We start from the raw sequence: 27,193 nt of genomic DNA, 5'->3' as shown, positions 1-27,193 counted from the left end.
AACATTAATAATAGGGAAAACTGGATGAGGGGTTGTATGGGAACTCTGTATACAGTCTCCACAATTTTTCTGTTTTCAAATAAGAAGGTTTTTTTTTTTGTTTTTTGTTTTTTTTGTTTTTAATAGGAAACAAGCTTAAGTGGGCTCAAGACAGACTTAGAACTGTAGATTGGGCCATACAGAATTTCCATTATTCTACAATTTTTGAACTACAAAATCAACAATTTTATATGGAAATGTACAGACTATATGAGCAAACTAGCCAGCTTCTGCAGAACTGGTGAAAAGAGAGTCATACTTAGACAGGTTTTGCCAAAATTTTGACATACTTAGTGGAGAAAATCTTACAAATATCTAGGCCAGGAAAAAAACAAACTTCCCATAGAGATGCAAAAACCAGGCCACTCTCCGACTCCTCTGAAGCATTACATCCCAGAGACAGTGGAGCAACGGGAGACATTCTCCACTGTATGGGGCTCACATGATGTTCCAGCCAGGTCCCCTTCTTGAAGCTAATCCTGAAGTGCGATGCAGCCAAGAGCGAGGGCATACTTTACGGCTGAGGTCGTGATAGAAATGGCTGAGCAGGGATCATGGGAGCCCATGGAAGGAAAACGAAGTCTAAATAATTTTATAAAAGTGTAATGCAGATGCAAAAATTACATATAATTTTATACATAATGCAAAAATAGATACGGCAATAGGCATAATTGAGATATAAAAATCCAAACTACCTTCACAGGCCTAAGAAGAGATGAATTTTTTTAAAAAAGAGTGCTTAACTCCTGGCGTTAACTAGGAGAGGGACTCAAAAGAGACCATTTTGCTCATGAGTTTCATAATTAGAGAGATGTAAGCTAAAGAATGCTTTGAATAACTCAGTGGTAAATATACCATAATGCAAACAGAACCTGAAGCTGCAGAAACACAAAAATGAAACAAAGGAAATCTCATCCTTGTTTCGAAATAGAAAGCAAACATGAAAACCAGAAAGCACAAAACAGATCATTGCAGACCACATACACTGATTCTGACCGGAAGTTCAAACAGGCCAAACTCATTATCAAAAGGAAAAGACTTTCAGATTGTGTTTCGAAACACGAAGTCTAGCTATTTACTTCAGATAAACATACTGATAGGTATGATACTGAAAGGGTAAAGGTAAAAGGTTGAGCAGAGGTCTACCAAGCAAATCAAACTACAGCAAGAATCCCAGTATTCATATCAGACCAAAGCGTGTTCAAGGTACAGGTGTCAAACAGGACTCAGGAGAGTCCTTTTCTGTAGATAAGGCTTCAATCCACCTTGAGAATAACACACTCATAGTCTATTATTGCTTTAAATTACATCTCACTGAAATAAAGAAAGAAAAGCCTGTTAAAAATAGAGAGGGAAATTGACAGAAACACAATAGCGTTGGGAGGCATCACATCTCTCTCTCATTCTTGGACAGTTCACCCAGGCGAAAAAAGGCAAGAGCACAGAGGAACTGAATAATGAAATTAATAAGGCTGATTTAGCAGATGTGTATCGAAATTTGTATCAAGAAAGTCAGGAAATAAAACCATTTCTGTGTGATGAAGTCACGAGGCCCTTTAAGCTCATTCCAAGCCTGTTCTGAACAGGGGGTGGCTAAAGTTTAGCTGTTTCCAGGCGGGGCTGGGAAGCCGCTCTGCACAGACCAAGTCCTTGGCACTCCTGGGGAGAGATCCAGGTGTCGGATTTCCCTTTCTGGACATTTCAGTTGCTTCATGCACCTTCCCCGAAGTGGCCTTCTGCCCTGTATTCGTATTTCCATTTTTCAGAAGAATTGGTGGTGCGTTATTTCAACCATGGGGCATCCACAGACCCTTATGTCTGGAACTGACATGAGAGGGGCAATTGCCCCAGTTCAGTCCAGGTGCTCTGGAGAGCAAATATATTTGTGGAAAGAACAGGAACTTTTAAAGAAAATCTTTTATTGTGAAATGAAACAACAATTTAAAAGCCACAGAAATCAAATGAATGTCTAAATGAATCATAAGGCAAACAGGACACAGGTCAGAGAACTTTATCAGATACCCCAAAGTCCCTTCCATCCACAGCCCCCTGCCTCCACCATCAGGAACCCTATGCCCTACTTGCACAGAAATCACCAGCATTCTTTTTTCCTTTTTTGTCAGAACTCAGAAAGTATAGGGAATGCTGTTCTAGTTGTGACCCTTTGTTTTTTTATTGTAGTAAAATATATGTGACATAAAATTTACCATTTTAACCATTTTTAAGTGTTCATTTCAGTGACATTAAGTACATTCACAGTGTTGTACAACCATCCCATTATCTGCTTCCAGAACTTTTTCATCATCCCAGACAGAAACTCAGAACGGGGGCTTTTTGTGTGTGTGTCTCGCTCTGTCGCCCAGGCTGGAGTGCGGTGGCACGATCTTGGCTCACTGCAACCTCCATCTCCCGGGTTCAAGCGATTCTCCTGCCTCAGCCTCCTGAGTAGCTGGGATTACAGGCGCCCTCCACCACGCCTGGCTAATTTTTGTATTTTTAGTAGAGATGGTGTTTTACCATGTTGGCCAGGCGGGTCTCAAACTCCTGACCTTAGGTAATCCGTCCGCCTTGACCTCCCAAAGTGCTGGATTATAGGCATGAGCCATCACACCAAGCATAACAGGGGCTTTTGAATCAAGTGGACCCGGGGTTGGACTCCATCCCCGCCTTGATGTCTTCCTCTGTAGAGAGGGCACTGGGCTGTCCCAATTGTGTGATGGTCGCCATATGCAGACTGTTGGGCTCTCTCAGGGACTGAAAAATCAGTAGTTGATATTATGTTCGAAACTTGAGAGACACTGGAATAGAGAAAAGATGAAATAATAAAACACTAAATAATAAAATTAGGGAATTTCAGGGAAAGAAGCCATGGAATTCCCTATGTTTTAATGAATACCTTAAAATAATAACAAAGGACTTTCTAAAATCCAAACTTCGAGACAGTAAGCAAAGTTGAGAGATTGTGAGCAATTCATTTAGGGTCTCTGGGACCACAGAGCTTCCCTATTGCAAGTGAATTTACCAGAGGAGACAGTTGCGTTGCTTGCCTGCGTCAGTGCTGTGCCAGCAGGCACCTCTTTCCAGAGGGCTCCTCTTCTCTCTCTCCATCTTATCACAGCCTCTTCTTCTTACCTCATCCAACGCTTCTGCTTCAACATCAAAGGAGGACACTTTTAAGCACTCCCTTTGTGCTCACAGATTCATGAATTCATTTCATCCCCACAATAACTTTATAATAGCAGTCAGCAAACTACAGCTCATGGGCCAAATCTGGCCCACTCTCTGTGTTTGTAAATAAAGTTTTATAGGAACACATCCATTTACCACAATGTCTTTGGCTGCTTTTGTGCTACAGTGGCAGAATTGAGTAATTGCAACAGAGACTATATGGCCTATGAGACCTAAAATATTTACTATCTGGACTTTTATAGAAAGTGTTTGCCACCACCTGCTCTGAAGATAGGTACTATTATTATCCCCATTTTATAGGTAGAGAAACTGAAGCTCTGGGAAGTTTAATAACTAGCCTGAGGCCATGAAGCTGATTAAGTGACTGAGCTGAGATTCTAGCTCAGCTGTCTAGCTACGGACTGACTCTGAACCTCCACGGCATGCCTCCCAGCTTTGTGTCCACCCACACTCCTCAGTCAGCAGAAAGATTCCTGCGTAGCCTCTCAACATTCCAAGGTTACTCATACCCAACATTTTTAAATGACCTGTCTCCCCACATTTCTTCTTAGTAATAAAACAGGAATGAAGTGGCTTTGCAACCTACTTGCCTTAAGTGGAGGAGTGGTAAAAAAAAAAAAAAAAAAAAAAAAAAAAGCCACTAGGGAATGACAGAAAGACACAGATAAGCAGAAAGCTCTCATCTTTACTTTTTATATTAATGCAATATTTGGGCCCAGTGCAACATCATGAAGACCCTCTAAATTGAGCCAGGCTTTCTACTCTTAAAAAAGGAAAAGAAAATATGTCTCTGCCATTTAGAGCCATGTTTGGCTTTCTTTTTTGAGTGACTCACAAAAATAGCCCAATTCTCCAACAATACTAGTGGGGATCCTTAAGCCTCGCATTAAGGGGACAGCTTTGAACAGAAAAGCTACTTGACTAGTCAGCAACAACTGAGTGTCCTAGAACCCCAGCAGAGGGGGGAGGGAGACAGGATCAGCCTAAGGTAAGGCCTCTCCAGAGAGGGCGGTATCTGCATTTCCCGTTGCTGCTGTGACAAATCTGAACAGCTTCAAGCAACACAAATGTATCTTACTGTCTGGAAGCCAGATGTCCTACATGGATCTTGACAGGCCAACATCACAGTGTCAGTAGGGCCAAGTTCCTTCGGGAAACTCTAGTTCCAGCATCTAGAGGCCACCTGCATCCCTCAGCTGGTGGCCCCCTTCCTCTGTCTTCAAAGGGAGCCATAGTCAGTGGAGCCTTTCCCACACTGTATCACTGTCTCTGCCTCGGCCATGTTTAAGGACCCTGTGAATACATGAATACATTTAAGGACCCTGTGAATACATTATCACCTGGAAAATCCAAGAAAATCACCCTATTTTAAGATCAGCTGATAAACAACCTTAATTCCATTTGCAATGTGCATTTTCCCTTTACCACGTGACATAACATACTCACAGGTTCTGGCGATTAGGATGTGGCCTTTTTTGGGGGGCTGGGGGAGTGGGGACAGGGTCTCACTCTGTCGCCCAGGCTGGAGTGTAGTAGTGTGATCACAGCTCACTGCAGCCTCAACTTCCTGGGCTCAAGCAATCCTCCCACCTCAGCCTCCCAAGTAACTGGGACTACAGGCATGTACTACCACACTCAGCCAATTTATATATATATATTTAAATATATATATACTTTAAAATATATATATATCTATTTTAAATTCCTGTTTTATTACTAAGAAGAAATGCGGGGAGACAGGTCATTTAAAATATGTATACTTTAAAATATATATATATATTTATATATTATATTTTATATAATATATAATATAATATAATATATATTTATAAATATATATTTATATATATTTTAAAGTGTATATATTTAAATATATATTTTTAAAGTGTATATATTTTTAAAGTGTATATATTTTTTAATATATATGTATTTAAAATATATATATATATTTTTTTTTTGTAGAGACAGGGTTTCTGCATGTTTCCCGGACTGGTCTTGAACTCTTGAGTTCAAGTGATTCTCCTGCCTTGGCCTCCTAATGTGCCAGGATTACAGGCATGAGCCACTGTGCCCAGCCAGGATGTGGCTATTATTCTGCCTGTCATACGTCGACTACAAAGATAGGCTTTGAGAGGACTGCCCTCCCCTTGCTCTGTGGGAAAGTCCTAGTGGGAACTGTGTTCTCCCTCTCAACTCTGGCCAAAAACAAGCCTTAGGGAATTGACTCCCTTTTTCCCAACCAGATAGGAGAGACCTGAGGAGAACTGCCACCCCCACAGGTCAGGAGTCCATCCTGACTGCCTGAAACTGAAGTTCATACAGGCACCCCAAGGGGACGCAAAGCTGCAGAATAAACATGGTGCATCTTTCTCACAGGCCAGGTTTGCTCAGAGACATGGAGACGAAAAGGTATTATTTTTAACTTATGACATAGATACATTATTGGAGTGTTAAATATACATGAATTTTCAAGATACAAGAATAAACTTTAAAGAAATGCCATGCTTTCCACTGGGCTGCTGTGGGCTATTCCCTCTTCGCTCCCTTCCTTGAGAGTGAAGCGTGTGCTTCTCTGCCTTTACGGACATTTCCAGTGGGGGATGGGGTCTAAATAAGACAAATTTTAGCTAAATAAAAGAGACTACTCATTTTGGGTGTGGAATCAGTTTGTCAGAGCCAGGAGGGACTTTGGAGAACATTCTGGGCTAACCTTCTAGGGCCCACTCCAGGTCTGCAGCCAGACAGTTGGGGCACAGGACTGGCCTGGGCTTCCGAAGCCTTAGGCAGTGCCTGCTGGCCCAGGTCATGGCCAGCCTCTAACAGCTCAGCTGCCTTAGGGATTTATAGCATCTCATCTCTTTATATAGCATTGTGACATTTGAATTTTCAGCAGCCCAGCACAGTAGGTAGTCTGCAAGGCTAGGCTCTGAGAAAACAGGAAGCCATTGAGTGGGTCTAGACAGATAGATGCATGGGTGGCAGGAGATTCCAGACAGCCCAGAGGTCAGGCTGAGGCTCAGGGTTGAGCTTGACCTTCCTTGCAAGATTCCATGCTCCGGAGGCAAGGAAGGCTGGCCAGAGGGCATGGTCCCTAATCTTCCTCACCTCTGCTGTCCTGCGCTTTTAAATGCACACCGGCGATTTTAGTGGCTCAGGATTGCATTTGCCATTTATATCCTTTCACTTCAACATCTGCATGACTTTTCTTGATTAGCCGTTGCTGCAGATTGAGTGCTGAGCTCCAGCAGCTCAGACCCAGTGGGGTTTGCCTCCTCAGCTGGGAGGCAGTAGATAGGAGTGAAGGGTCAATCACTCAGGCTCTGGGACCACACCGACCTGGGGCAAGGCCAGTGCCACCACCTCCTATTTGTGTGACCTGGCGTCTTAGGTTGAAGTCCCTACAAACAGAGCCTGAGATGCTTGGGAAAGTGATTTATTGAGGGAGTACTCTTAGGAGAAGGGGAGGGAAGCAGGATGAGGCAGGAGGGGCTCTGTCTTGGATGGATACCAGTTTAGCCTGGCCCCAGAGGGGTCTCTGGAGCACAGACGGCACCACAGAGCTGATCCCGCCTTTTAGCAAGGGGGCTGGAGTTTTCCACCAATGTGAGTCAGTTGTTGGCTGCTCTCTGTGGGGTGTGGGGCATGGCATGGCTCCCATGGCCAGGAAGCTCCCCTTAGCTGAGGGCCGTTCTCCAGAGAAGGGAGTGAGCTGTCAGCAGCCCACCCTCACTGCAGCCAGGGCGGGTGTACCAGCCTCAAGGAGGTGCATCTGCCGCGGCTGTAGTGTTCTTTGGACCCTGCTTTGCTCATGAATCTTTCCAAAGTGAGTATAAAATAGCGCCCACCTCCCAGGGTGGGGCTGACGGACCGATTAGCACAACAGCTCAGAAAGGGCTCGAGAGTTGTTATTTTTATGGTGTTAGGATTGCTTGCAAACTGGGGGTACACGCTTGGATTATCCTTGCTAAGTGTTGTGTGTGTGTGTGTGTGTGTGTGTGTTTAGCTCTCTTTAAGCATCCCAGAGACAAAGTGGTTCTAGATGAGGGATGAGACAGAGTCAAGAAAGAGGAAAGGAAACCTACCCGGGGTTGGCAACATCAGACTCCTCTCCAGAGGGAGTTTCGTGGGCCTCTCCCTCACTCATCCCGTCACTGGGGGGAGGGAGGGTTTGGGCTGAACACCCCTCCCCATTTTCCTACCGCATTCCCATGGCTGTTTCCTTCCACGTTTGCCCCTTTCCCGTGGAAGTAGCCTCTTGAGGGTGTGAACATAGGTCTCCATGTGTGGTCTCCAACCCTAGACCTGACCATCTCATCTGCCCCAACTCAGGTCATCTGCTTTCACTCCAGGAAGGCCCCTACACAGCCAAGTCCCTGGAAGGGCACAGGATTTTCCAGACCCTGCCCTCTGCCACGTTTCCAGTCCTTTGTGATATCACAGCTCTGATCTGTCACTATCATCCTCAGAGATGGTTATGGCTGCCCCTCCCTACCCCCTACTACTGCCTAAATTGCCCCCAAGCCCTTTCAGCATAAGAGAATGGGCCCACACCCTGGCAGGGAGGCAGGGGGCTTGGCTGAAAGCAGGGGCTACTGCTATTCCCAAATTTCTTCTTTCTGCTCTCTGGACTTTCAGAAAAAAATACAAGCTATGCAACATTGAAAATTGATTCTGGAACTTTTACGAGAGTGTGCACATGTGTGGAAAACCTGTTATAATTCCCCAAATCTAAAACCTTTCCCCTCACCCCTGAATCTTCCAGTAAGTTGCTACTTCAGAGAGAAGAACCTGGTGTATCTGCATTTCCTACTCTCAGGATACCTCCCCATGCTCTAGAATGAACATATCCTAGTTTGAGAAGCACCTCAAACTCTTTATACTGCTCTATGGCGTCCCCCAAGATCCTCATCCAGCCTCATCCCCTGTTTGGCCTCTCCCCAACCCTGGATTCTGGGCTGCTCCTCCTTCCTCCCAGACTTGGCAGCATCTTGCCCCCTCTTTCTCACCATCCAGAAGCAGAGTGTGTGTTCACAGCTTCCTGCAGCAGGCATGACCTGGTTCTGCATAGGATCTTTCTCCAGGGCCCTCTAATGGTCAAGGAGCACCAAAGTGAGAGCTCTGGCTTTCATTTTGGTTCTGTGGAGCCCTGGGAAAGCCTTGTACCTCTCTGGGAAGAGATTAGCCAGATGGGTGATCCCATGGGCCCCATCCAAATCTAACAGCCTGGGAGCACTGAACCAAGTGGTCCTTGCAACTTGGTTGTCATAGCAACAAAGACACCAAATGGTCCACAAGTGGCAGAGCTGGTTATTTACCTGTCAGCAGGTGGTCAGGAGGTCAGCTGTGAAGCTATGGTTCCCTCAGTCTTCTCAAGAAGTAGACATGGTGAGCCCAGGGTCTAGACCATGGGGCTGGCCAGATGCTAGTGCAGTGATGATAATGGCTACTAGTGACTGAATAAGCAGTGCGGGCCAGGCATTATGCGTGATGCTGCACACTGGATTAATTCACTTCATCGTGCATTAAACACGTATTTGTTGACATATGTGTAGTGCCTTGTTCTGGGAGCTGGGGATTCAGAGATGAGTCAAGTTACCTTTACTTCAGTGGGGAAGACAGACAAGTAAGTGGATTTGAGCCATATTGGAGGGAAGCACAGGGTGGTCCAGGCTCACAGAGGAAGAAGTGGCCACAAGTCTGATGGGACAGAGACATGGTTTCTCAGAGCAGAGGAGCCTGGGCTAAGGTAGGAAGGGTGAGTAGCAGCCGTGCAGGCAAAGTGAGTAGGAGGGGAGGGAAGGGCACTCTGGAGGGATAGACTTGCAGAATGGGTGGGGGGCGGAGTGGCAATATGAATAAATAAATGAATGAGTGAATGAATGAATGGCAGTCCTGTTTTAGGACTCTCTGCCAAGGCAGGATATGAGAAATGTGATAGAGAATTGAGCAGAAGTCAGTTGGTAAAGACTGCATAGGATCTTTACCATCTTTATCTTTAGCACATCTTGAATGTGCTAAGGAGCTCAGAGTTTGATCTGCAAACCTCAGGAAGCCATGCACAGATTTCACACAATCATCTAGGAGTGAACCCTTCCTCTGCTCTTTGGCGATGGGTGAATGGGGCAGGATTCATGGCAAGGATGCAGGGAGGCTGTTGCTGTTCACTAAGTAAGGAATGATGGTGACCAAACTCAGGGCAGTGGGGCTGGAGGGTTGGAGCTGATTAAGGAGCAGACAGAACCAACAGTTTCTGGTTATGGCTTGGATGAGGGTTGAAGAAGAGGAGTGAGTCTAAGATGACTCCCAAGTTCCTGACCATTGTCAGAAATGGAAAACACAGGAGGAGGAAAGGGCCTCTTAGGAATGCTGGTGGGTTCAGCTTGGGACAGTTGTGTTGGAGGTGCCTGAGAGAATCCAACTGGAAGAGTCCGGTGGGAAACTGGAGAAAAGCTGGGGCTGGGGAGAGAGATTTGGAGTCCACGGCACAAAGAGAACAGTTGTGGCTGGGGTCATGAAGGAGGTGGCCCAGGGAGAGTGATGGGAACAAAGAGCTAAGGACAGAACACCAGCATTTAGGGATGGGTAGAAAGGTCAGAAGCTGATGATGAGGATTATGAGCAGGAGTGGCCAGGGAGGCAGGAGGGCAGCCAGCAGAGAGCAGCATGGAAGCCAGTGGGTGAGTTTCGTTATGATGAATCTGACAACCACTGGGCAAGGTACATAGGATTATCCCTTTCTCAGAGATGAAGGAATTGAGGCTCCAGGAGATCAAGACCCAAAGTTTTCAGCTAATCAGAGGTGGAGCTGTGATTTGAGCCCAGGTCTCTGATCAAAAACTAATAAGCTGTTTTTACCATACCATGTTTAGCAACACAGGGTTTTGCACAAAGTAGATGATGAATAGATATTTGCTGGATGAATGGATGGATGGATGGATGGATGGATGGATGGATGGATGGATGGATGGATGAATGAATGGATAGGTACTGTCAGCAGCAAAAAATGCTAAAAATTTTCAACAAACAAGCAGAAAGATCTTGGAGCATGCCTGGAAGCAAGTCCACAGAACGGAAGCAGCTTAGAACTTTTTATAGCATTGCAGACGTGGTGATGACAAAGGCTTGCCTTCCTTCCACTGCTCTGTTAACGATCTTTTAAAGTCCTTTCAGAGCCAGTGTTTTTTTTCCCCCTCTTCTTTCCATTCTTGCTTGCAAACGAAAGATGATTTTAGAATCCAGGCCTTCTTTATTTTGCTAAAGTACATGATGAGTAAAATGGCCTCTCAGTCAGCACTTTCCAATTTTGAAAGATGCTAAAAACTGATCTTTAAAAGCATATTTTTCTACTTTATGCATCAAAGGGCCATGAGGCCTGCTGGAGGGGATGGATGAACAGCAGGAAGGTGGCACCACCTGCAAGGCTGGGCCTCACTGTGGAGGGCAGGAAGCGGCTGGGATGGGGAGCAGGTGTGTGGGCCAGGGCCTGGCTGGTCTCCTGGTGGCTGCCCCACCCATTCTCTTTCAGCCTGTTCTTCTCCTTGGGGCAGGACCCAGCTGGATCCCAATGCCCCAGAAAGCAATGAAGACCCCATTTACCTGACCCAGGAGAGCCTCTGGCTGATGCTCAGTAATTGTTTGTTGAATGAATGAATGAGTCACAGGGGTCACTGTGCATTTTCCTGTTAACCACACTGAGATAATGAATGTAATCCCATGTAGAGCTTTCAAAAATAGATTTTCCTTAGAAATAAAGTTGGACGCTCACTATGTGCTAGGCGCTGTGTTAAGCACTTTACAAGGACTATTTCACTTAGTCTTCCCAGAAATCCGGTAAGGAAAGTACTACCATTATCCTCATTTTGCAGATGAGGAAATTGGGGCTGAGATGGAAAAGGAGCAACCAGAGGCCACCCATGGTTGGTTGGTAGAGCTGAGATGCAAACAAAGCTCAAAGCAAGTCTGAAACCTCTTAATTGGGAAGCTCTGTGGGCTCCGGGAATTTCTTGAGGGATTAACTGTCAAGAAGGTAGAAAGGGCTAGAACACTGTGGCAGGGTAGCAGAGTGTGGTTGACTGGGGTCTTGTCTCTGCCACCAACTCCCCAGGGGCCCTTAGAAGCTCCTTTCTCCTCATCTGGCCTCAGTTTTCCTATATGTAAAGTGAGGAAGAAGGTTAGGTGATGCCTGCTTGGACTCAGGGTTTGCCTGCCCTGGTGGGAGGAGAACAGGGGAGGTTGCAAGGCCCCTGAGAACAGTCAGCTTTAGCCACCTGCCTGTACAGAATTGCTCTAGGGCTTGCCCATGAGACCAGGGCAGACTGATTGCAGGAACCAAAGGAAAACCAGCCCTAGAGAGGGCTAGAGAATCCAGGCGGGGCTGGGGTTGGGGGTGAGGTTCTGCCCTGACCACCTGCCCAGGCAGAGCTCTGGGCTAAGAGCCAGAGGCGCAGGAATGTTGTCTTTCACAGCCTTGAACCCTTTGTGGGGTGCTGAACATCTCACCTTCATGACGTGTCCTTCCATCCACAGGGGAATGATGTGCGGATCATCCTTGGCCAGTTTGACCAGAATATGGCAGCAAAAGTATTCTGTTGTGTAAGTAAAACAGTTGTATCATTCGTGTCTTTGGGGAGGTTCATGAAGCTTTTTCCCATACTCCTTCTCTCCCTGCTCAGTCTGTGAGTGGGATTGTAGGACTGGAGCCTGGGTTCCTGGAAGCAGAAGAGTTAGGTTCACTGTTCTTTCCTCTTTCCAGGGAGCTAACACCCCAGGGCTCAGAATAATACTGTCATCGAGGAACCAGGGACCTCAGTCTAACCCATTGTCTAAGCCTTATTGGCTAATTCTAAGTCTGCTCAGCTTAGCTAGGGAGATACCAGAAATCAGGGTGAGGCTGAAGTGACTCAGACCCACTCCCTGCCCTGTAGGTAGGGCTCAGAGTCTTAGGTTAGGGACAAATTATTAACTATTGATTTTCTACTCCTGAATCCTTTACAGCTGTCTAGTGTGTGACAGGTGACAAAGGTGACCTTTTTATGCCTTATTTAATCTTTTCAATAACCATGTGAAACAATTATGATTTTCCCATTTTACAGATGAGGAACTAGAGCTCCATAGAGTAAAGGGGCTTGTCCAAGGGCCCTCAGCCAATTCATGGCAGAGCCAAGGCTCCATCTCCATTCACCTGATCCCTAATCCAGCTTCTAAAAAAAAATATTTTCTCCATATGATCTCTAGCTTAAGTTAGATGTAGGGGACATAACACAGGAGCTAAGTCAGTTTCCATTTTGATGTCCCAGCTCCCAATCCTCCCTATCATGTCGGGAGAAAAGTCAACAGAATGAAAGCCTAGACAGGTGAGTCACTGTCTACCCAATAAGCTTCACCTTTTAGACTGAGGTCATTCTAGGTGTAGTGTCTTGTGATGGGCCACAGATCTCTGTCCTCTTTGATCTTTTTGTCAGTAATGTGGATGAGGTTATAAATAGGAATTCTAGAAATCATGAAATACATTGGATGACAGAGTCTGAGTGCAAAGAACTTTAACAGGTTGGAATGTTTGATTATATCCAAGCAGAGTAAATTGTCCTAACATATTATATTAGAACAGACAAAGCTGCTTAAGCCCAAGTGGTAGAGGCATAGCTGAGAAGTATTGCGTGTTGAGAAGAGAAGGGACTTTGGGTGTTCCAGATGACCCCCAGTTTACTGCAGGGTCTGGTAACTAAGGTCATCAGCGTGAGGACAGTGCCAGAGAGCCGAGGTGACCTCAGATTGCATGTCTACACCCAGGGCAGGGTAGTCCCTCTGCTCTTTGCTGGAGAGAACCCACCTAGGGAGACCTGCCCAGCTCCTGGTGGCCTGTTTTGGACAGGTGTAGGAATTGAAAAGAGACAAGGAGCGAGGACAGAGTAGTGGCTGGAAGCCATGGTCACGTGTAGTTATTTGAACTTGAAGGCTCAGGAGCAAAACGAGAACTGTCCGATCATCTGATTTAGCCGGGAGGAGGGAGAGGATGTGAGGCTGACCTTTCAAGGGATCTTGGATGGAGGTTGGCACTCAGGAGCCAATCAGCTTGGGCTTGAGTCCCTGCTCTGCTACTTATTATTGAAGTTAGGTAAGTTGTTTACACTCTCTGAGCTCCAGTTTTCTCATCTGTAAAATGAGGATTATAACACCTGTCTGATAAGATTGTTGAGCAAAAACCCTCTGCATAGTACCTGATGTACAGTGAACCCTCAGTAAATACCAGTCATCTTTATTTGGTTGTTTATATAGGGTCTCAGGTGTCCAAAGATGGAATGGGCCACCATTTACGGGCAAGTTTTACTGGTAGATTCCACAAAATTGTGTTAAGTGTTCTATTTATCAGTGGAGAGTAGCAAGAGGTCTTTCCTCATTGAAATTGAAGGAGGACCATGAGAAAAATGGAAAATATAGAGTGAATAGATTTGATAATTTTACTCCAAAACTCATAAAACCTTGCTCCTTACTACCTAGGGTCCAGAAATAACCCACTTTAAAAAGGAAAACAATGGCCCAAATTTGAGAGCCTGCTTTCTTTTAGAGAAGAAACTCAGTGTTCCCTCTCCAGTATCCCCAGGGCCTTGCGAGGAGCTGGCGCATGGTGGGTGATTGGTGTTGATCGAATGAGGAAAACAAGTAATTTCAGAAAAAATAAATTAATAAAAATGATCCGCGAAGACGCCACACCAGGCCCTGCCCACCTCCAGTTTGCAAGAAACATAGATGGGCCTTATGTTCCGAGTTAAGCCAAACCAAAGCCCCGGTGTGACTGTGATCTCACTCTGCCATGCACTGGGATGAGTTTCCAAGTGGCTTTCCCAGCCGTGGTTTCTGCTTCTGAACAGACAGCATGGCTCTCTGCCTTTTGACCCGAAGCCCCCTGGCTTGTCTGCCTTCCACACGGCACAGGGACACTACCCCACCTTCTCATCCCATTTTCCTCTTCACTCTTGTTAGTTTTGGTATTTTGAGATGAGGTTGCTCTTAAAGAGTCTTCACTCGCTGCTCCATTCCAAGGAGTTTCTCAGAGGCTTTGGGCTGGGTGTAGAGTCCACATGTTGGTTCCCAGATGGAATCTGCCCTCGAGGACTTATGGTCTTGTCTGGTTAGGAAGGAGTTCTTCTGGAAGGTCCAGAAGATCCTAAGGAGACTGTTCAATGTTTTCACTCTGGATCAAGACTGGTAAGTGAAAGAGGGAGGAGACGCTCAGAGCAGAGACCCCCGAGAGAGCTTTCCTGTCCCTATTGGAGTCAGAGCAGAGACACACGGAGCCAGCCATGTCTCTGCCATCCAAATGCTGCCCTGGAAACTTTACAGCATGTTGCTGTGTTCTTGAGATTGGAACTGCCAGCCAATGGGATCGCAGACTCCAGCAAATGCAAGGCCTATTTATAGCCCTGTGGCAAATGTTCATTTTGGCATCAGCACAGTATGAGCATGGCATGTTGCTTTTGTCTTCTCCTCTGTCCTCAGTGGTCTGTTCTAAATTCTCAAGCACTCTAATGTGGGTTCTGGTTTTAGCTCTGCCAGCTGTGTGACCTCAATCAGGTCGCTTTACATCTCTGGTCCCCAGCTGCCTCTTCTCTGAAATGGAAGCAATGATCCCTACCCCGTCTGCTTTATGGAGTTGTCGAGAGGCTTCAATGAGGCCACCAAAGGGAAAGCTTCATCCCAGCTGTTAACTGCCTTACTGATGCGAGGGTTTATTACTATTACTGTTGTAAACCTTAATATAAAAAGGAAATGTCTTTTTGCATGGGGAGTGGAGGAGGCAAAAGGAAACTTAATTAAATGATGAAATTAGATTTTTTTTTATAAATTGTGTCATGGCTACATGTCTACAACTAGTAAGAACCAAAGTGGTTCATGGGGCTGAAGTGTGTGAACTCAGGATGGCCCACCCTCACTCAATAGTACCCATTTGTCAGTCATAGGTCCTAAGACCACATTTCTACAAGATGCAGAGAAAATGGAGGTGTGGTGGCTCATGCCTGTGATCCCAACACTTTGAGAGGCCAAGGCTGGAAGATAGCCTAAGCCCATGAGTTAGACCAGCCTGGGCAGCATGGCAAGACCTCATCTCTACAAAAAATTTAAAAATTAGCTGGGCATAGTGATGTGTGCCTGTAGTCCCAGCTACTCAGGAGGCTGAGCTGGGAGGATTGCTGAAGCCCAGAAGTTCGAGGCTGCAGTGAGCTATAATCATGCCACGGCATTCCAGCCTGAGTGACAGAGCCAGACCCTGTCTCAGGAAAAAAGAAAACAAAAATCAAGGTGACCAAGTAAATTAGAAATGCATTCATTCGGTCAATCCACAACCATTGATTGAGTAGCCCCTGTATACCAGGTACTGTGGAAAGCCCTGGGGCTCCAGGAGAGAACTGGTGCAGCCCCACCCTCCCAAAACTCCCCATCTGGCAGAGGAGACAGAGAAGCATACCAGTGTCTAGTTAAAACTCATGTGTCCAACAACCTCAGCCCTTCTGTCCATAGGAATACTGAAGTGGAGTCCTGGAGGCGTTTCTGCAGTTGCATTAGACAGTGGATGATCTATCCAAGTCCAGTCTACCTCCCTTGCAGGAAAGCCTCGCTCGAAGTCCGCTTACTTTTGCTCTACAAATATGCTTAGCAATCCAGGCACCCTACTTTCCAAGCCTATAGTAGTTTAAAAGCAGCAAATTCAGGGTGAGGGAGAGGGACTTGATGATAGTGAAAAATGACAGTGTAGACCTGACAGCTAGAAAGGAGACAAAAAGGCATGGAAAGTGGATCCAAAGTCTAAGTACAACTGTCTGGGGCCATCTGGTGCTTGGGCAGTCTCCTCTAAGCCCAAGAGTACCGCTGTGCATAGCCCAGAACAGTGACTGATGTTCAGAATGAAACTATGGGTTACCAAGAGGAGAAGAGAAAGAGAAGGGGTAGCTAAAATGTTCCTGTACATAGTGTTTGCCATGCATGATACACAAATTATCTCATTTAATTCTTAAACCAATCCAGTGGGGCAGGCTTTGCTTTCCATTGTCTGTCCATGGGAAAAGTGGGGCTCCAGGAGTTGTGTGCACGAGTTACCTGGCAGGCATATGGCATAAAATCTTCTGTTGTTTGACTGTATTTTTTTTTTCCCAAAAGGTCAGAAGCTATGTTAGAAAAAGTTTTGTCTTCATCAGAATTGACTAATGTTCTAAACAAAATGTATTATCATTCAGATGGAATAAGCTTCTGTTTTCTGGAAAACTCACTTACAAGAAACAGCTACAACAGGACAGTAGCTGGTTGAAGAACTGTCAGAGCTGCTCTGATTTTCTGCTCTGAACTTCCTGCTCAGTGCTGCCTCTCAATTAATTATCACATGGTCTTAATTATCATGTGTGAAGAAAATCTGCCTTTGTGTCTGATCAGAAGGCCTTTTCATATCCTCACTCTGTGTCTTCTTTTTATTTTTTTTTTGTGACAGAGTCTCGCTGTGTCACTCAGGCCGGAGTACAGTGGTGCCATCTCAGCTCACTGCAACCTCCGCCTCCCAGGTTCAAGCGATTCTCTTTCCTCAGCCTCCCGAGTAGGTGGGATTACAGGTGTGTGCCACCATGCCCAACTAATTTTCATATTTTTTAGTAGAGACGAGGTTTCACCATGTTGGCCAGGCTGGTGTTGAACTCCTGACCTGAAGTGATCCGTCCACCTTAGCCTCCCAAAGTGCTGGGATTACAAGCATGAGCCACCGCGCCCAGCCGCTCTGCATCTATTAATTCTTAACATACCTTCCTGATAAGTGGAGCTGTCTCCTTGCCACAACCTTATAAGATTGAGAAAACTTCCAAAAATCTTTTTGTTTTGTTTTGCTAAGAGGGGAACTTCACGAATGGACTTTGAGTCTTGTCCCTTTGACTTACCAGCGTATGTGTTGAGAAAATTTCATCTGTAAAATTTAGATGATAGTACATACCTTATAGGGTAGTTGTGAGAATAAAATAATATATAAAAATGGCCACACACATAATGAGACCTCAATACACATGGGATCTCTGTCAGTAAAAGATGAGAGTTGTGAAGCCTCACAGGCTCTGCCATTGATTAAATGACCTGGGATTACTAGGGTGACCCTTGTATTCAAAAGTCTAGTCCCCAGCCAGGATCTGGCATTTCTTCTTAAAAAAAAAAGTTTCTGTAAACTAAATTTCATTCATTAGAGAGAAGCCCAGGAGACTGCCTGCTTTTCTTCAGCTAGGATTTTGTTAGGTAATTAAAATACGAGAGTTTTCTGTATTTTCCACGACAGTTTTGTTTGGGGCAACATTATAATGTAGTTGCTAGAAAAATGACTGCAATCTGAGGTTGCATTATGAGAAGTACAGTGTCTAAAATGAGGGAAGCAAAGGTCCTGTATCATCGAAGGAGTCTAGTGAAGAGACAGCGTGATCACTGCCTTGAGGTGGTTGAAGGGGTCTTTTGTTAAGCAATGTCTATTTAATCTTCAGATGCTTCACTGAACCAATGGGTGGAGACCACAGAGAGGGGACCTGAGCTTAAGTCAAGGAACAAATCTTTTAACTCACATGTACCCCAGTGAGTTACTCCATACTGCAGCCTGGACTTTCTCGGGTATTAAGGGAGTTTTAGAGGAGTAGCCTCTGGACTTGGGATGAGGGGAGTGACCCTCTGACTCTTAGACTTGATGGTAACTTTTCTCTAACATACAGGAGTCGTTGGTAGCTCTGGCCACCCTTATGACCCTCGCTTTAGCCTCCTGGAGCCTAAGAGGAAAGCAGCAAGAATCTTCCTAGAATCCAGAGCAATCTCAGGCTCCTCTCACTACACCCTCCTGTCCTCTCACACTAACCCTGCTGTAGGCCAAGGGATGCTACATGAATGGTTTCCCAACGTCTCCTTCTAATGTGGGTGGCTCCCCAGGGATGAATGGAAAGATTGTTTAAGGTTTCAGTTTAGAATGCATGCAGTCCAACCATGCACAGAGGAAATTTCCATCCACCTCTGCTCTCTGTAGTCACTTCTGGGTATTTTGTTTACTGGTGGGAACATGATCACTCCTTAGAAACTTTATTCTGAACCCAATTTTGATGGAATCTGACAGTCCTACAAACTGGGACTTTTCTGCTCGAATCAAAGCTATCAAAAACCATATTTTCCTGATATAAAATAATGACAATAAGAATTAGAGTCAAGTAGGGGTACATAGAACCTTCTGATGACTTTTTTACTTTCAATGAAGAACAAGCAGTGCAGCTTTGTACCCTTAAAGTCGTAGATCCAGATCTGATTTTTCTCCCTGACTGTTTGACCTTGGAAAAGTTACTTGCCCTCTCTGATTTTTAGTTTCCTCCTCTCTAGAATGAGGATGATAAACCACCTCCCAGAGTGAATGTGAGTGACAATCAAATAAGATCCATGTAAGATATAAAAATGTAAGGGACTTTTTTTAGGACCTGAATTTATACACACTGTGTTTTGGATAAAGATTCAGAGAGATTTCTCAGTTTGCCAAGTGGCATCTTATATAAACTGCATATTTAGATTAAATTGTCTTGGCCCCTTAAAATTGCTCCCCCTGGGTTGTGTTATGAGGCATGGCCTCAGCTTTTAGTAAAGATCTATACAAAAATTAGCTTTATGAAATCTCTTTCTTGTAGAGGTTGTGTTGATACTAAGCTGGCTAATTTGACAGTATCCTCCCCATATGGGACATTTTTAGGGTTAGAGACTAGAAAATACTTTGTTTCCCCAAAGATCTGGTATGTTTTCTCCTTACTGATAATGAGAGTTGTGTAAATAATCTTGTTGCCCTTTTCTCTTGGGCTGCTGGGAAGTTCATGGTGAAATTTGCAGCTTAATGATGAATAGGGTTAGAACCTTTGGTCTGTTTGTCTGCATTCTGTTCCTTCTATCTTCAGGAAACATAATTTATATTTTTCTGGGCCCTTATGTTTTAATTTTTATTCAGTACTTATTATTTTATTATACATGTTATCCATAAACTACCTTGGATTCTTTGATAAATAACAAGGAAGAAACCAAACAAGTAATTAAACATTTCCTAAATCCTCTGGTAAGAGGAAGCCTTCCTCCCCACCTATCTTCCAGGGCACAGAGCCTTGAACTATGCAACTCTCGGTGCCTTCATAGTCATTCCATCTTTTGCAGGCATATGAGGAGAACATGTATGGTAGTAAATACCAGTGGATCATCCCGGGCTGGTACGAGCCTTCTTGGTGGGAGCAGGTGCACACGGAAGCCAACTCATCCCGCTGCCTCCGGAAGAATCTGCTTGCTGCCATGGAGGGCTACATTGGTGTGGATTTCGAGCCCCTGAGCTCCAAGCAGATCAAGACCATCTCAGGAAAGGTCAGTGCCTTGGTCCCCATTTCAACCTTCCAGCCCACCTCCTTTGATCATCTTGTCTGATGACATTGGCCAAAAGTGCACATTTATTGTCCTGTGTCACTTTGAGCAAATCACTTGAGCCTCTTGTACCTGTAAAATGTGGTATGTACAACCCTCCACTGCTTACCTCTCTAGGCAACTGTGAGAACCAAATGCGGTAAGGATACTGTGAAGCACATAACACAGTATACATGTTATGTATACACATATGGATGGAGTCCTGGCATCAATTTCAGGGCCCTTTAGACTCTGCAGAGGTTCATCCCATGCTCCTCTTACCTAAGATGTCATTCTCAGTTGTGGCGATGCTCTCCTGGAGGAGAGGAAAGACGCCTTAAGTAGACTTTGAGAAACACATGCTGTAGGGCTGCCAGACTGCATCAAACCCCAACTTTGCCACTACCACCTGTGTGACCTTGAACCTGAGTTCTCCAAGCCTCTGCTTCTATATCTGCGTGGATATATCTTTTTAGGGGCCACTATTCAGTCCACTATTGTGATCTTGGGATGTCCCTTCTATATCTTCTATATTTCTGCTTCTATATCTGTGATAACCCCCTTCTGGGGGTTATCAGAAGGATTGATGGCAGATCAATCCACTAGCATGGTATCTGGCACCTCGATGCTGTTACGACTGTGAGCAGGACCTTGGACAGGGTGTGTCAGCCTGAGGGCCTCTGCATGCTTCCGTGAGGGGTGTTACTAATTCCTGCCCTGCTTATCTCGTAGGGCTATTGCGAGGACCAAGTAATACAGGACATGTAAAAGTATTCCCAAAGCACAACATTCTCTATCATTGTAAGTCTTATCAAAGATCAGGTTATGATAGCCCTGGTAAAGGTGATAACATCCATTTCTCAATTCTGAACAGCAGCCAAAAGCCAACACAGCAGTGCACATAATTCTTTTCTGTGTTCAGATAGTTAAATTATTCACCCAACCCCCAGGGTTCTTACAGACCAAATTTTAGATCAAGAAAAAGCTTTATAATAAAGAAAAATATATGTATATAATTTTATGTATTATGTAATCTCAATCGGAACCAACTCTACACGAATGATTTATCGATTTGTCAAGAAATGGCAAATCATTAAGACATATGTTGTAAACAGTGCTTTAGCTCGTACTGGCACCTGGTTAGAAAATGTTGAAAGAAATATTTTCCTACCAAAATCAATGCATATATAACGTTTTTTGAGATGTTGAATAATGAGCAGAAATAACTCATTTATTCAGTAAGTGTTATTTTTAAAGGTGTCAAATTTTGCAATTTATTAACATCCTCGGGTCCAGGGATACCCTGTATTTTAATCTAAAAATATCATAAAATTTGAGGAAAACACAAAACCTAAGGGAAAAAAATATCCATGAAAGCAGATGGTACAATAACTAAATGGAGAGGCTTCAGGAAGACCAAAGACTTAAATGGTTGCACAGGAGATCTGTGAGGCTGTCAGGATGAGAGCCATGAGACACTGCAGGAAGGACATCCCTCGGGTGTAGTTCTAACGGTGTGGCTTTCAGCCAGGGTGGGAGCCATGCAGGGCTGTGTGCAGGGCTGTGAGCAGTACACAAGAGTGCATTGTAGGAAGATCATTTTTTGTAGTGTATTTTGGAGGAAATGTTTTGGCATTTGTAACAACATCCCCCAGATCACTGACTTTCCTTTTCTAAATGTTTTTATTTGGGATTGGTGAAGAGGCTGACCTCTTGCCCATCACTGTCCCATGCATGGGACACCTTGGGGCTGTTCACCCCACTGTTTTGGGAAACCTACTCATAAGCCCACCCCCTGGAAGGGACAGGACCATTGAGGTGGCTTCCAAAAGTACAGGAGGCCCAATCCCTGTCCCCATGGTCTTTGAAGCAAGAGGAAGCATTTCTTACATTACCCCACAGTTACTAGACGGTTGAAGTTACACAAGGAAATTTGTAGCCTCTTCGCTTCTTGGAATCAGGGGGTCCCAGAGCTGCTCTTAGACATTATGGAGTCCAGCTTCCCATCAGATTCTCAGATCTTCCAGTAGCAAAGGAATTCTCTCCCTTAATTCTTCTACCCCTAGGTCCCCCTGGAGCTACTCAGATCCTATTGACCCCTCTGTCCCACATAGTCCTTCAGTGACCACAGAGTCACTGCTTCTCCAAACTAAATAGCACTAGTCCTTCCAATTGTTAGCTCACAGGTCTGGGGCTGGGACTAAGCATGAAATTAAAAGAGTGCCGGATACATCGGTAATCAAGATTAAACAAAGTATGTTAATGCAATTTTAAAAATAATGCCAAAACAACAACAACAACAACAAAAAAAAACCTGTGATGAACAAATTGTCAAAATTTTAAATAAAGACCAGATTCACAGGACAGGGATTAGGGTGAGGAAAGTGAGGTGAGTCATGCCAGTGCAAGGTTGGATTCTATCTTTATTTAAAATTCTGATATTTTGTTCATCATGGATTTCTTGCATTCATTTTTATTTTTAAAATATATTAAAATTTTTTTATCTTTTTTTTTTTTTTTTTTTTGAGACGGAGTCTCACTCTGTTGCCCAGACTGGAGTGCAGTGGCCAGATCTCAGCTTACTGCAAGCTCCGCCTCCCGGGTTTACACCATTCTCCTGCCTCAGCCTCCCGAGTAGCTGGGACTACAGGCGCCCGCCACCTCACCCAGCTAGTTTTTTGTGTTTTTTTAGTAGAGATGGGGTTTCACTGGGTTAGCCAAGATGGTCTTGATCTTCTGACCTTGTGATCTGCCCGTCTCAGCCATATTTTTTTATCTTGATTACAGATATGGCTTAGCTCTATGTCCCTACCCAAATCTTGTCTTGAATTGTACTCCCATAATTTCAATATGTTGTGGGAGGGACCCGGTGGGAGATAATTGAATCATGGGGACAGTTTCCCCCATACTGTTCTCGTGGTAGAGAATAAGTTTCACAAGATCTGATTGTTTGATAAGGGGAAATTCATTTTGCTTGGCTCTCATCCTTTCTGTTGTCTGCCACCATGTGAGATGTGCCTTTTACCTTCTGCCGTGATTGTGAGGCTTCCCCAGCCACCTGGAATTGTGAGTCCAATAAACCTCTTTCTTTTGTAAATCACCCAGTCTCAGGTATGTCTTTATCGGCAGCATGAAAATGGACTAACACAATTACCGAGATTTTTTGGCTCTCCCTTAAATTTTGCACCTGAAATTAGTGCTTTATTCACCTCACCCTGGTACAGCCCTGCACAGGTTGTGTTTGTCAAACCCCTCCCCATGATCAGCCTGTTCCTTTGTTGCACATGCTTTTGTTGAACATTCTCTCTAGAGGGTGTGGGGCCCAGAGTTGAATAAAGCATTCCTATTTATGGTCTAACCACAAGCCAACTTCTCCAAACAGCCTTCAAAAGTCTATGGTCAAACATAGTTCTAGAAACTCAAGAAATGTTTCTTGAATTTGAATTTGCATTATATATAACTGCTTGGGGCCATGGTCAGCATGGCACTGGCTGCCTGATTGGTGCCTGTATTTTGGGATCCATCGATGTCCATGAAAACAAGCAAATACTTGTAAAACTACAGCAAGCCAATGGGCTCTTGTCATCCTCACTATTGTACATATGGAAAACCTAAGAGCCAGAGAAGGGAAGGGACATCCCAAGATCACGAAAGTGGGTTAAATAGTGGCCCCTGAAAAGATATATCCACGTTGTAACCCTTGGAACCTAGGAGCGTGACCTTGTTTGGAAAAGGGGGGTTTTGCAGATGTAATTAAGGCTCTCAGCCGGGCGCAGTGGCTCACACCTGTAATCCCAGCACTTTGGGAGGCTGAGGCAGGCAGATCACGAGGTCAGGAGATTGAAACCATCCTGGCTAACGTGGTGAAACCCCGTCTCTACTAAAAAAATACAAAAACAAATTAGCCGGCCATGGTGGCGGGTGCCTGAGGCAGGAGAATGGCGTGAACCCGGGAGGTGGAGCTTGCAGTGAGCCCAGATCACGCCACTGCACTCCAGCCTAGGCGACAGAGTGAGACTCCATCTAAAAAAAAAAAAAACTTAAGGTTATCATGATGAGATTTCCTGGATCACCCAGGTAGGCCCTAAACCAATGACAGGTGTCCTGTATGACAGAAAGGCAGAGGGAGAGTTGACACACTGAGAGGAAGGCCATGTGAAGAAGAAGGCAAAGATTGGAGAACACTGAGGATTGCTGATAGCCACCAGCAGCTAGGAGAGAGGCATTGAATGGAGGGGTCTCTCTTAGAGCTTCTAGAAGGAGCCAACCCTTATGATGGGGTTTGGCTCTGTGTCCCCACCCAGGCTCTCATGATGAGATTTCCTGGATTACCTATGTGTCAGGGGAGGGACCTGATGGGAGATGATTGAATCATGGGGGCGATTTCCCCTTTGCTGTTCTTGTGATAGTGAATGAGTTCTCACAAGATCTGGTTGTGCCGGGCGCGGTGGCTCAAGCCTGTAATCCCAGCACTTTGGGAGGCCGAGACGGGCGGATCACGAGGTCAGGAGATCGAGACCATCCTGGCTAACATGGTGAAACCCCGTCTCTACTAAAAAAAAAAACTAAAAAAAAAAATACGAAAAACTAGCCAGGCAAGGTAGCGGGCGCCTGTAGTCCCAGCTACTAGGGAGGCTGAGGCAGGAGAATGGCATAAATCCGGGAAGCGGAGCTTGCAGTGAGCCAAATCCGGCCACTGCATTCCAGCCTGGGCTACAGAGCAAGACTCCGTATCAAAAAAAAAAAAAAAAAGATCTGCTTGTTTGAATGTGTGTGGCGCTTCCCCCTTCACTCTCTCTCTCTTTCCTTCTGCTTTGTGAAGAAGGTACTTACTTTCCCTTCTGCCATGATTGTAAGTTGCCTGAGGTCTCCTCATCCATGCAGAGCTGGGAGTCAACTGAACCTCTTTTCTTTATAAATTACCCTGTCTCAGGTGGTTCTTTATAGCAGTGTGAGAATGGACCAATACACCTGTCAGTGCCTGAATTTCAGCCTTCTGGCCTCCAGAACTGTGAGAGAGTAAACTGCTGTTGTTTTAAGCCACCCAGTGTGTGGGAACTTGGTGGCAGCGCCACGAATCTAATACAATCACCCAGCAGGTAGAGGCAGATCCAGGACTTGAAGCCAGGACTCCTCAATCCCAACTCAGCACCCCTTCCCCCTCTGCCATGCTGCTCCTCTAGACCTGTGACGTGCTTAGGGACACATCCAAATCAGCTCTTTTGTGGCATCTCAGTGGGTGGGCCTCTGCTGGTGAGTGACACACAGGAGCACAGAGTGTGGTACTCCAGAGATCCGGTGTGGATCCTGCATTCACACCACTTAATCTGCAACCTCAGCAAGTCATGTTCCCTCCCTGGACTAGGTAACTTCTAGGGTGCGTTCACAGCTCAGTTCTCTAACTCTGTGTAACTATGGTGTGGAGTTATTACAGCAAGCTCTGTGACATGGTTATAATGTTAAGTCATGCAAGTGCAAGGTTGGATTCTGTATTTAAATTTTTGATGTTATGTTCATCATGGATTTCTTGCATTAGTTTTTATTTTTTCAACATGACACTAAAATATGCTTATCTTGATTACTGAGATGTTTGGCTCCCCTTTACATTTTGTACCTGAAATTAGTGCTTTATTCACTTCATCCTCACACAGCCCTGCACAGGTTGTATTTGTCAAACCCCTCCCCATGCTCAGCCTGTCCTCTTGTACTTGCTCTTGTCAAATCTCCCAGGATAAAGGTGATTCCTGGTAGACAAAGTCACAGAAAGGAGCAGAACAGTGGCCCCTCCTGGATGCATTCTCCAAGGTTCCCTCCTTTGTATGCCCGTCTCTAGCATCAAGCTGTCTCCAGCTCACTGATTGGCACCAGGAGTTTTCTGGTAGGAGGAATAGCAAGGTCAGGGCTCCCTCCAGAAACACGTTCTTCAGTCCTTTCCCATTGGACTGTCCTGTGTTGGGAACGTGGACCTTCAGGCTTTCTGAGCCCATTCAGAGCTCAGTCTTCTGGGACCTCATGAAGACAGCCCCTGGACCCCTGCCTTGGGCCCAACATTGGCTCTTTCTCCCCATTGAGGCTCCCCATCACTGTTCTACTCCCGCAAAGTGACTTGACATTGGTGATTTCAAGTGTCAACTTCCATTTTTCAAATCCTGTTCGGTTTGTTTCCTTTGTGAACATTTATAATTCTGGCTTGATTTCTCCAGCGATGGCTCAGCCTCTCCAGTAGGGACATTTTTCTCCTGTTACTGTGCCCATGCTGAGGTCCAGTGCTGGGCCAATGCCCCAGATGAGCTGTTCACAGCACCCCGCAACCCCTGGAGTAGCCCTAGCCCTCCATCAAAGGCACAGGTCCATCCTTTGGAAGATTTTGTAATGTTTTCTGGCAAGAAACTTCTGTGACCACCCATGATTATTTATTCAATCCAGCAAATCTAGTGATCCTTCCACTTAGAGCCAATGAACCATGAAAATCTGCACCCATCTCATTACCACTGCCCTGTGAGCACCGTGACAAAGAACTTGGAGTTTTAGGGAAGCACTGAGCTTAGCATGGAGGAAGGAAAGGTGCTGCGGAAAAATGGGAGAACTCCCCAGAGAGCCCAGCTTCACAGCGCTGCTCGCTCCCCCAGCCCTCACAAAGCTCCCATTCCTTGCTACTCCCCCAGGCACTCATGACACTGGGAGAAGGCGCTATGTCAGAGGGGCATGGGCTCAGAAGGAAAAGGCTGAATGGCTGGTCATCTATACCAACATGCATACCTCTCCCACCCTCTTCTAAGTTCTGTAACACAACAAACCAGAGTTCATAACACAACTCTGATTTTTAACCGGGTATATTGCCACCTCACTGGAAAATGTATTATACATTTCCCAGCCTTCCATGCTAGATGTGGCCAGGATTGCAAGTCTGGCCAATGAGATATAAGCAGAAGTGTTATGTGGGACTTCTAGAAAGGCTCTATTACAGGGGGATATGGCCTTTCTTTTTCTTTCTCCTTTGTGTTGACTGGAATGTGGCTGTGATGGCTGGATTTCTAGTAGCCATTTTGGACCATTAGGTACAAGATGACCTTGACAAGGAGATGTCATTCTAGGATTGTGGAGCATAAAAATAGGACCCTGAGTCCCTTATTACCCAGGGAGCTGTCATAGCTGTATTGCCCAGCCTCCCCACAGACATCTGTTATATGAGAAAGAAATAAACCATCTCATTTAAGTCACTGATAATTTGTTTTTTCTGTTACAATGCAGCTGAACCTAAGAGTGATACAGTGATGTGTACCTCATCTGTAAAATGCTTGTCTCTCATCTGTAAAATGGGGATGATAATATCTCTCTCACAGATTTGTAAGGATTAGATCAGGTTATACAGTAGAAAGTATCTTACCAAGTGCAAACACATAGTAGGTGCTCAACAAATTTTAATTCTCTTCTTTTTCAGGATAGGAACCTTAGGGGTAGGAGGAAGGAGTAGTGAGATTGATGAAGAGCTTGTAACCCAGGTCATGTGAGATGAGGAGCAATGAAAGGATTGGGATTACTTTTTATGA

At 45.1% G+C, this 27,193-nt stretch overlaps 1 protein-coding gene across 2 annotated transcripts in view; it reads left to right on the top strand.

Moving 5' to 3' along the window:
* Positions 1–27,193, top strand: part of GABBR2 (gamma-aminobutyric acid type B receptor subunit 2) — a 416,448-nt gene that overhangs the window by 216,510 nt on the left and 172,745 nt on the right. For both annotated transcript variants that reach the window (XM_021927328.2, XM_031654347.1), the window contains exons 5-6: positions 11,754–11,819; positions 19,407–19,607. In XM_021927328.2, the coding sequence (XP_021783020.2) occupies positions 11,754–11,819; positions 19,407–19,607 (267 nt within the window). The remainder of the gene's footprint in view (positions 1–11,753; positions 11,820–19,406; positions 19,608–27,193) is intronic.

This window comes from Papio anubis, chromosome 13, assembly GCF_008728515.1.
Source record: "Papio anubis isolate 15944 chromosome 13, Panubis1.0, whole genome shotgun sequence".
In the NCBI taxonomy this organism is placed as follows: Eukaryota; Metazoa; Chordata; class Mammalia; order Primates; family Cercopithecidae; genus Papio; species Papio anubis.
This window is presented reverse-complemented; position numbering and strand designations above follow the sequence as displayed.